This window comes from Rhagoletis zephyria, unplaced genomic scaffold (genome assembly GCF_001687245.7).
Source record: "Rhagoletis zephyria isolate East Lansing unplaced genomic scaffold, Rhagoletis_zephyria_1.1 Rzeph_scaffold_02451, whole genome shotgun sequence".
In the NCBI taxonomy this organism is placed as follows: domain Eukaryota; kingdom Metazoa; phylum Arthropoda; class Insecta; order Diptera; family Tephritidae; genus Rhagoletis; species Rhagoletis zephyria.
Window position 1 is genome coordinate 20,451 of NW_016159535.1, and position 11,742 is coordinate 32,192.

General features: G+C 35.7%; 1 protein-coding gene across 1 annotated transcript in view; it reads left to right on the top strand.

The window, feature by feature from the left end:
• Positions 1 to 11,742, top strand: part of RunxA (RUNX family transcription factor Runt related A) — a 32,235-nt gene that overhangs the window by 7,668 nt on the left and 12,825 nt on the right. The window contains exons 2-3 of the mRNA XM_017621409.1: positions 6,030 to 6,143; positions 7,847 to 7,963. Of these exons, the coding sequence (XP_017476898.1) occupies positions 6,030 to 6,143; positions 7,847 to 7,963 (231 nt within the window). The remainder of the gene's footprint in view (positions 1 to 6,029; positions 6,144 to 7,846; positions 7,964 to 11,742) is intronic.

The window sequence follows — 11,742 nt, forward strand, 5'->3', positions numbered from 1 at the left end:
AAGTGTTACCAACACCAAAGAAAATGAAATGTTGAAATGCTTTTAACTTAGCAAACAAAACGTTAATCACTTACATTTCCATACATACACAGATGCATATAACACATCTTAAAAAGAACTACACATATGCGCATACGTACACATATATGTATGTACATACATACAAACACTCATATGCCTTCTTAATTTCTAAAAAGCTACAGGACTAAGACAATTCACGCTTCGTCCCTTTTCTTCATTTTTAAGCGCGCATTTGTTCAGCAAATGTCTACCCTTTCGCTGCTTGTACCTACCTTTGGTTCATGCCCTCCTTGCAAACGCGTACTCGTACTGGATACCTGTGTAAACATAGAAGATTTTCCAGAAAATGTCTTTATTGTCTGCAATTTGAGTTGTGTGCATATGTCTTAAAAATAATGAAAACGATTATGTGGCGTGAATTGTCATTAGCAACCAACACGCTTTGCCGCTTCCAATGATTAATGAGTGAACATTTTAGTTGGCAATAGTAGCAAGAAAAAAACAAAAAGGGGACGCTTAACAGGGAGCATTTAAAACAAAATTTTACATATGTATGTATGTATGTGCATACGTTAAGTATGTAAGCTTAAAGTGCGCTTTGTGCTTATTTATGTACAAGTCTGTTTAATTAGCTTTGGAAATGGTATAGAAAAGAAAGAGTAGAAAGAGAATTTTCAATTAAATAGGGCTATATGGACTTACATATATATTTTCCTAATAAAAAGTTGTGTGCACAAGAATTCGGCAGTTTTGGCAAATTGTGGTACATCCAGTTTTATGACTCTTCCAAACGTTAAATGTATTTTTAAGCCTTTCGTGTATGTTTGTTGTCGAAAGGTGAACGTTGTTAAAAAAAATATTTCTATCAATTCTGTTTACTAAAGAGTGTAGAACTTATTTCGGATAGATAAAACAATATCTAGATAGTTGTCGTTATCGCAACTGGATATCATTGTGTTTAGCAAGAGCGTAAATTCTCTCAATGCACGCCAGTACTAGCAATTATCAAACTTCATTGAGTAAGAGACCCATGAGCACTGCCTAAGAATGATAGAATACAAGATTACGCATTCCTGCGGGTGATGACGTCAAGATAGCAACAAATAGGAAATAATAATTGGAGATGGAGGAGAGAAAGAGTGTTAACTGTCAAACCATGGAGGTCGCCATATTTACATACATATAAACATCTCTGCATACATACAAACAGTTTGCTAAAATTACATCACACGAACAACTGATTCTGTCAAATTGGCCAAGAACAAAGTAGCGGTAATGCTGATTGCGCCACCTCTGTCACCCTACATCGTGGCACTGCCTACCTGTCGCTTAAAATAAGAAGGCTCTCTTAACGGTATTTCATTCACGAGTTAATCTATGCTCACTCGCGTAGACCTTAGCTAACGAAAATGCCCTTAAACGCAGTTAACCTCTTAGATATCTGTGCGAATGGCTTCTAAGGTTTTAGAGTGCTCGCCTAAACATGTGTCCCTTTAATACTAAATTCTAAATTTCTTTTCGAAAATAAGTACCTTTTTTATACGAGTGTCACCTTTAGAGAACTAAAGTATCACCTTTAGGGACTAAAACAGGTTCTTGAAAGCCAACCAACGCCGTATATATCACTGTTGGTCGTACGATCATGGCGTATATCCATCTCAGTATGTTTGGGCGATTCCACCATGATTTTTAGTGCCTTCGTAGCTCTCGGTGTGGTGACGTCAGCATGGATCTTCGACAGAAGTTAGGCGTTCGGCGTTAGGCGAATATGCTTACTTCACCTCGGCGGAGTAATTGACTACGACCTCATCCAAAATTATATTCCTCATAACTTAGGAAGTACATGTTCTAGCAAACCGGACAATATCCTTCTAAACCGGTCCCAATAAAACCGGATATTAAGGTCCCACTAGCACTGTTTTATTGTTTGTAAATGTACCACGCTGTATCCAATTTTAGTTTGCCCACTTCTTATTTGAAGCAGCGTAGCTATATAAATATCAGTGATTGTACCTAAGCATATGAGGTATCCAGAATTTTACAACAACCCTGCAGTGAAAAGCCAAACCAGTTAGAAAAAATACTAGTTCATTAACTATTATGTGCCTACCAGTTCGACAATTTCGAAGAACTTAGGCGATCAGCGACATCTGCCTTTGAATTGCCAAAGCCAAAAATAAAACGCAATTAATTGCTTTTCTTACAAATGTCGGCTGTGGCGTCACGTGAAGACTACTGGTTCTGGTTCTGAAATCGCAGGTTCGAGGCCGCTTGGAGGTGGTTAAGATTTTTAAAGTTAAATAAATGTAAGTAAAAATAATTTATTCAATTTATAAATAAATAACAAATTTGAAAATCTAATTGCGTTGCAAAAAAACATTTAGGAAGAAATATAAAAACAAAGAAATTAAACAAAAATTTTTTTTTTTATTAAATTAAAAAATTACAATAAACAGCATAAACAAAAAAATAAATTTATAAAAAATAAAAATAAAATAAAAAATAGAAAATAAAAAAATTTTCCCTGCGCCAGGATTTGAACCTGGGACCTCAGGCTTACCACGCGAGTGCTCTGCTCTGTCGGCCATTGTGACTGCTGGAGCGCCTCGAGCAAAAAGGCACACTAATGCTTTTCACGGGGCATGAATTGGCAGACTATCTCATCAACTGGTATGATGCTACTAGTATTTATACTAGTAGATGCTGATGCATAGCCTGACAATTGACATCTCGTAGGACATCGCAATGTTAAAAATACCAGTCGCTAACATTGAAAAAGGATAGAACGTGAACTAGTTCGGCTGAAACGCAAACCGGTAGAATTCTAGTTCACAACTAGTAGCTTTCCCTGCAGGGAAATCACAATTATCTAATTGTGGCAATATAAAACGAAAAACTAGCAGACGCAATTTTTAATAAGCCAAATCTGTCAGTGTGGGGGTAGCGCCAACTTTAGGGTGGAGCCTCATGGAATTCAATTGACGCCACGAGCATCCGCTTCTAACCAACTACATAAATTGAATGCCTAGATTTACGATCGAAATTAAAACAAAATTCAGCGTATTAAATTTTTGTCCTAAAGGAAACCGCAATGTTGGTTACTAAATAATAGTTAGTATGACTATGAAAGAAAAGTCGGTGATTTACTCAGCACTACTAGATACACATATCTCCTGCAACATGAAACTACGATCGGTGACTCAGTCAATAGCTATGCATCTTGTCTGGGTTTCCAGCCACAGATACATAGAAGGCATCGAGAGAGCAAACGAATTGTTCAAGGCGGGAGGTCGTTTGGCCGAATAGGTAGCGTTGGTGCTCGGATAATCGCTCTGACAAATAAAACAGGAATTTACTTGCACTTTCTGAAACCAGCAACGAAGAGGTTGTCAGAGATGCAGACTAGCAAAATAGCACATGAGCTTTGGCCTGCCTATGGCTGTAAAGCAGCGCGGTTAAATAGGTCAAAGGTACATGTATCTAGGATTGTAGCGATTATCACCGCTCACCGACATCTCGGAAAACACGCTAGAATGCCGATAGTAACAGTACTTCATTCTTGTGCAATACCTAGGGCTCATTTCCTTATGGCACACAAATTTCAGGAAAACAAAGTGAAGCAGTTAGCGGATTTATCTAAGCAGTGCTGCAACATGTATGGTTTGCCAGCGATCTAGGTCTACAAAAAGGATAATGGTCAACTTTAAATGATGGAAATCTTTTGTGCTATGAAGTTTTAAGCAGGGTTTTGAACCGAACCATCGCTTTTTCGGGTTTCGAACCGAACCACGAACCGAACCGTTTTTATTTTGAAATGCCAAAACTGAACCGAAAACCACTCCAAAAAATGGTTCGGTTCGGTTTGGTTCGGTTTAAAAATTAAAATCCACTAAAGTATTTTTCAAGTTTAGTAATACTTGGTCTCAAAATGCATCCCGTATAGTAAAAATGCTAAAATTTTTTTGTTTGATGGCAACTCCGTGAGTTGTAATTTCACCCATATACGGGTAAAGCTTATTTTTTTTTTGTATAGAAGAAAATGCTTGTTAAATAAAGAATTTATAAAACTCGGATTTTTGCAGTTTGGATTAAAAAGTTTGAGTCTTTGATGCAATTTTGTTGAAATTTGTAGATTTTTTTCTCACTTTTGTACAAAGTTTGAAATTTGGATTTAGATGCTTATTATTATATAACGAGCTATACTTTTATAAAAAATTAATTAACATTAAACCCACAAAAGAAAAATAGTCAGATGCCGCACTAAGTGGCCAAGGCCAAGTGAAGCTCCAGCCTACCGAAAATGAGGTTCTCAACATAAAGCCAAGATTTTGAGGGTCAATTTAAAATTCTCAGTTTGCTGTTTTAATCTTCATACTCGACTAGGCTGACCACTTGTGCAAACCTTAAAAAGTTTGTTAAAAGTTATCTAATTTCATTTTGATCGCGTTGATTTTGAATCATTTTTTTGTTTTCTTCTGAAAAGAAAATTGTCCAAAATACATACTTTATATGGAAGAAAATCCGTGAAAAATTGCTAAAAATCAACTTAAAACTTAAAAATTAAACTTAAATTTGCAATTTAGATGAAACTGTGCAGAATATTCATAGTTTTTGCACAAAGTTTGAAAGTAGGGTTTATATGGTTAAAAAAATAAGCATTAAACAAAGAAAAGAAAAATAGCGAATACTTGATAAAATGTCGCGTCCACTCTACATGTGGATATTTAAATTTGATCTCAATAACAAAACCTTTAGTTTTAAAAATATGGATTTGGATGGATATTTTTGTAATATTTATATACCTTAGCATTAAGAAATTGAACCACTTCAACCGAACCGAACCGCGATTCAGGGATGCTCGTGAACCGGTTCTTGTACCGGTACAAGCTTTTCCTAAGTGGTTGGAAGCACTGAACCGAACCGCATAGATTTTTGGAGTGGTTTGCAGCCCTGATTTTAAGTATATCTAAGGCAGTCAAGCAAGGCCTATCGCAGTATTAGACTTTATCGAAAGGCACCATCTTCAAGAGTAAGATCCCCTAACTTGGTTAATTATAATACTATTTTGGCGTTTACGCTTTTGCTATGTGTTTATCCGAGCTGCTCCTCCAGTTTGTGGTGTACGTCTTGATGTTATAACAAATGGTGGACCTGCAAGCCTTTTTAGTGCAGCAATACCATTAGGAGGTTTCAAGTGGAGATGTAGCTCGAATCCTCTCTCTGAATATGATCCGTATCTCTCATTTGGAACAGTTCGTTTTGTCTTACTTAATTATTTTAGGTAGTGTATAAGCTCTTTTGTTTTATAGTCAGTAAGGATTTTATTCCATTTGATTAAATAAATAAATAAATAAAGCCCAGGTCCTACGAAGTAATAGTGCGCACCTCTAGCCATACAGCCACAACGGCCTTCATCAGTCCCTCTACATCCTGCAAAAAAAGGGAGAGATTGATTGGTATGGAATCCTTCGGAGCTACACAAGTCCTATTTTGTGCTTTGGAAATAAATGTCCTCTTAACAGCGTCCCGCAGTTTTATGTATGAACAGCGCTTTGCTCATGCCACTCACAAAGTTCTGAATCAGTGCTCGGCATAACGTCTCCGAAGACTTTTGCATTAGGGAAAGAATGATACCATCGGATCGTAGCTACTTGACATAGTTAACTCCCTGAGGTATATCTGTCGGCTGGTACCCTTACTGTGGTTGGATTTTGCGCGATATGTATGAAGCAAGGGGTATAAACAAGACTCTTAGCGAATCATTCATGCACATTCTCTAATTTTCTGTTATTTACTCTAAGGTAGGAGGATTTTTCTCAAGAATGTCTCTTATCTTGGATTTTTAAATTAGCAATTCGATCTTATTTAATTACTAGTCGAAGGCGTTTGTTTTATTATGTATGTACATAGTCCAACAGAATTCCATCGTAAACTTATTTTATAAAACACATCTCAAACCATTCTCAATACCTCAAACAGCTTAAAAATTAGAACTTTTCTATTTCCAGGGAAGAGCTTCACACTCACAATTACTGTTTCTACGAATCCGCCACATATTGCCACCTACAATAAAGCGATCAAAGTGACAGTTGATGGACCGCGTGAGCCACGTTCAAAGACCAGTAAGTATGCTGATATATTTCATCTTATAAAATCAATATACAGAAACAAAAATAAACTTTCACGCACGCATACATATGGTGTCACATGCCAAACCCAAATGCATATCAAAGAAACTACAGAGCAAGTCTCATATGTTCGAGTAACCCTTACGCCTTCATTTCTCCATGAAAGTGCTATGTATTTAATTTAGATGCCTGAACTCTAAAGGTATGCGACTGCAGTAATAACAACTATGTACATACAAGTGTAACAACTATGTAATGACAGCAACAATTTATTAGTTGCAAGATAGAAAACGTCTGCCCTTATTTAAAGTATCTACTCCTTGCCCATTTTCCTTGCAGCTGCATATGGTCGCTTCGTAGTTAATGCGGCCTGCCTTTGTCCTGCTCATGCAATAGCCATTTCTGCTTATGCTGAGCTTTGCTCCTTCTTCCTTTCGCTATTGTCAAATCAAACAATTCATCTTTAAGAATATTCATTAGCAAATCCCAACGCCAACGTATGCAAACACACACCTACCAATAAACTTTAGAAAATGCAATGCCTCAATAGTAATGGGGATACACATTCATTCTTTAATACATATACATACATATGTATGTACATATGTATACGAGTATTTATATGCGTAAAAGGGAAAGGTACGTCTGCTTTTGCCTAGTGAAATATGCCTTTTGTAACTATTCGTTTGTCTGCCAGCGGCTAGCGAAGCCTTACTAATGAAACTTTGAGTCCAAAACGCCTTTGCTATACCCAGCTTCTCGCTCCTTAGTCCTCTAGCCGTTCCATTCATTTATCTGTCCATTTACTAAATATTTATAAGCATGCAAATATTTTACTTTGCATATGTTAAACGTAGACAATTTTAGACGGATGAGTTCCTAAAGCAGCAAAGCGGGAAGTTTATTCATTTGAAACTGCAGCACACATATGTACTATGTATGTATGTATAAATGTTTTTAAAATGGGTTTGTTTTTGGGAAGACAGGCAGTACATAGTTTTAGCAAGGCACACAAACTAACTTCCTAACTCATTCAATGCTCTACCTCACTTTCGGCTAACAGTCAAGGACAAAAGGATTTTACGAATACCGGCAACCGGCTGCAGTCCACTGACTAGCGAATGTTGAATGAAATGAAAGTTGCAACAATTGAATCCACAAATGATTTATCTCTCGCCAGCAACTGCAGAGCAACTGAGTGGCATTAGTTTTGGTGTTGCTGCGCCTTTGTGTACATACGATCACTTATGTATGTGCCTGGTATGTATGTATGTATGTACATATGTTTAAAGTTTTGTAGCTAGTTGTAAAATTTTAGGTCCAAAGTTGGATGCAGCGGTTAAAACAATGCTGTGTCCTTTTCGACCAGACGAACGGTTATAATTTTATAATGAACATGGCTGTGGAAAGAGAAGTTTTCAGGCTGAGAGGCAGTGCGCTAAGTACTTAAAGTTGGAAGGAAATTAAGCGCAACTAAATTACAATGTGAAAATGTTAGCAAGGGGCATAGTAAAATATTAAATTCTTAGCAAATTCACAGCAGCGTTTTCAGTACTTTTTATAACAAGCTGCACAAAGCCTATGGTGACACATACAAATTCATTGAAAAACAAACACACAACCAATTAATCTAACATTGCTATTTCAACAACCAAACTTAGATAAGAACAGTTATTTTAAAACTTACAACAAAACAGTGTTGTCGCTTTTAGGACAACAGCAACAATTCCATTTCGCATTCGGACAACGACCGTTCCATTTCTCAGCCGATCCATTGTCGGGATTCCGTATGCCGCCGATTGGAAATTGTCAAAGTAAGTACACATGCAATATTGTATACTCATTTAAGTTTTGATAAAAAGTTTTTAGCATATAAAATAATTGTAATTTTTCGGTTATTTCACGGTAAATAAAATTGTTTTATACATATATGTACACCGCGGTACATAAGTACATAAGTATCGCCGCCGCCGTTGTTAAAACTGCCCTTTCTGAGATAGCTTATTAAGAATGCCATACTTCAGAACTTGATTGAAGAACGCCCTATTTCTGAGTTTTATTGAAAAGCACTCTATCTCAGAATTCGGTTCAAAACCGTCCTATCTCGAACTAAAATACATTGAAAATGTGCTAAGTTCTAAAATAGAGCGTTCTGAAATAGGGCGTTATTTAAAAATTTTCTGAGATAGGGCGTTTTCGAACTGGTTGCCGAGATAGGTGGATCTTCCACTCAGCATGCGATATGCTGTAAATATTTTTATTAGAAGAAAATAAAAGAAATTAGGATTAAGCATGGACGTCTACTACTACTAGCCTTCGCCTTTATCCCTAAAGTTGGTAGATACGTCTGAATACATCAGTCCTAAAAACTTCGGGCTCATTAGCACGATGTCCTTCATCCTAGGGAAATGGAAGCGCATTCACCACAACCTCGGTTAACTTTTTTTGTTTTTTTTTTTGTTTTTCAGACGAGCAAATCATGTGACACGTGGCATCACAAAGAAAAAATTCGTCTTGTACATTTTTTGTAGACGTTGAGTGTTCTTTTGGCAATACCCTCTTCGATTACGGTTGCCACTTATCTCTTTTTTTTGTGTACCAAAAACTGTACCAGAATGTAAAAATATGTACCAAGATATGTTTTAGCTTTAGATTTAATTATTCAAATATTTTATAAATATTGGTGATATACTTAATAAACCAATTTTTCTCGTGTCTTGTGATTTATTTTACAATGATAGAACATATCTTCCTTAGGAAAAATTCTCTGTAAAAACAGACAAATACTGTGTTTTTATTATAAACTTACTTGAGAACATAAACGCGACCTACTTCAAGAAATCCCGCAAAAAGAAAATTTGTTAGGTCGTTAGAGGATTGATATGTTCCAGAAAATTATTCTTCGAAAATTTTACTAAGGGTCTTCTCAGGCAAAAGCTTCATGCCACCAACGTAAAAGTCTCTAAAAAATTAAAATTAAAAATCGACAAAAAAAATGTTTCTTTTTGGCAGATAGATTTTATTGATTTAATTTTATACAGACTTTTACCTTGGTGACGTGAAGCATCAAGAACAAGAACACATCAATCCTCTAATGAACTTCCGAATCTGCTTTTTGAGAGGCTTCTTAAAGTGAGGGTCCAAACTACGCTTTAAGGCGGGAGCTAATGGGTTAAAATGTTCTACGAAATTATTCCCAACGCAATTTTACCACATAAGTCTTAGCCTTCAATTTCGCTAGGATATTTATTTTAACCATTTTTAAACTTTTTTGAAAACTACTTAGCCGGGATATGAAAACTTTAGAAGGTCATAGAATAAAAATACGAGCTAACTTATGCAAATCCATCGATATTACTCATAGGCCATGTACCCTAATGTACTTACATCCATTCGTGTCCGGACACGTTTTTATTTGCTCTCAAAACTTTTTTGTCGGTGAGGGTGCTGAAGTACGATTCACCGCTCAGTTCGGCATTGTTTTTGCTCTGAAGGAAACAGTTGACAGTGTCGTTTTTTCAGTAATACCAATGGACTTATTTTCGTTAAACTACTTAATAACAGTTATTTATTTTGTATTTTTTCAGTCGAAGCCTTACGCAATATTTATAAAGCATTCAGAATTTGAAATCTTGCACATCTTCCCTACAGAATAACTTCAAATACTCCACAATATTAACGTCCCAAGACATATTATTGCTAAATTTTGAAATGCAAAATCTTAAGTTAGCTCTACTGAAAAATATGAAATTTTGAGTTGTGTCATTATTGCAGAGGAAATCCATATACAAACAACTTAACATGAACGACCCATCCCGAAAGTTATCAAGTTTCTTATCACCAAAGTTTATAGTTATCAAAATAAATCGGATCGTCAATTTTTTTAAGTTATCCGAATGTATCGTGTTATTGAAATTTATCAATGTTTACTGAGTTATCGAAATTTATCGAGACGCTTAAGATAAGTTGTCGAAATGTACCGACAGTTATCGAGTCCTAAAAGTTTATCGGGTTATCGTAATTTATCAAGTTAATGAAATTTTATTTAATTTGACAATTATTTGATAATCAATACCTATATCGAGTTATAAAAATTTACAGAGTTATAGAGTTAACGAAATTTATCGAGTTATGATATATTGGTTTTAAATGATCGAATCATCGATAAATAGTGATTTATCGAAACTTTTTGGTAGTTATCGAAATTTGTCAGTTTATGAAATGGAAGGTTTTTGGAATTTTCAAAATTCATCGGGTTATCAAAATTTCTGGAATTGCATAAATTCGTCGAGTTGTCACTATATTGTCCATTTATCGATTTATCAAAGAAATTTGCCGATAGATATGAAGATTTATGGAGCTATCAAAATCGAGCTATCGATATATATCGAGATATGTAAACTTCTTATTTATCGAAGTTTATTCAGTTTGTGAAATGCGCAGCTATCTGAATTTATCGATAGCTATCGAAATTTGTAGAGTTATCGAGTTATCGATATTTAGTATTTTTGAAATTCATTGAGCTATCAATACGTATCGAATTGTTGGAATTTTTCGACTAACTGAAATGTATCCAGTTATCTAAATTCATAAAGTTTTTAATCTTCGTCGATTTTTCGAGAATTATAGTGATACATAGTACCCTATGGTTCCCGTGGCATCCTAATTGAAATTTGTTTTTTATCTAGGTCTGAATTCTCCCCATTCCATGATTTGACTTTGACGCGTAATATGAGAGCCCCTGTATTGAATTACTTATGCGCAACATGAACATAACGTAAACAACGATTGGTGAATGCTACTCGCATTCATTCATCCTATTTTGATATTATTTAGCCGTTTTCGTTCCAGCGTACACAGTTTCCAATCCTTGCCGCTTTTCGGATGACATATATTTTCTCACGGACAATTGTATGCTACAATTGTAGACTTCGTTCATTTGACAGATTGCAGTTCTACATTTCAGATACTTCAGACCAAGTTCATTTGTTTGACGGCCAAAGGGTTTTTATAAAAAATATTGGTTATAGAGAAATGTTTGCCCGGTTAAAATTAACGCTATTAAAATATTAAGAAAAAAAAAATTATAAAATTTTTTTTTCACTTTTTGGTTCCTAAGAATGAGATTTTCTTTTGAGTAATTTTGTGCCTTATAACCTTATCGACGTGCTAACATCCCCAGGGCTCTAAAAGAATTACAAAAACGGTACAATTTTTACAGTAACTGGCTCTCCTAGTACTTATAACTCTACTATGTATTAGAGGTTTACGCCGACAGGCTTTGCGGCGGCGGCGTGGTCAACTTCAAAAATAATCGGCGGCGGCGGCGACGCCGGCGCGTCTGGAAACGCCGGCGCTTCTGCCCATAAGGTAGATTCCAAAGAGCCATGAAGCTTCTAATCTTATCATGTCATCAGATTATAATTCTATTTAATTCATTCATTGACTGCTGCCGAACAGAAGAAAGTCTATATAGTACATACATTAGGTTTACCATCGAAAATGCTTTTTTTGAAAATTTAAAGAGCCAACCTCCTAATTTGATCGCGGCCTGTCGATTTAGGTCAGAAACTACGATCTCCTAGATTCATGA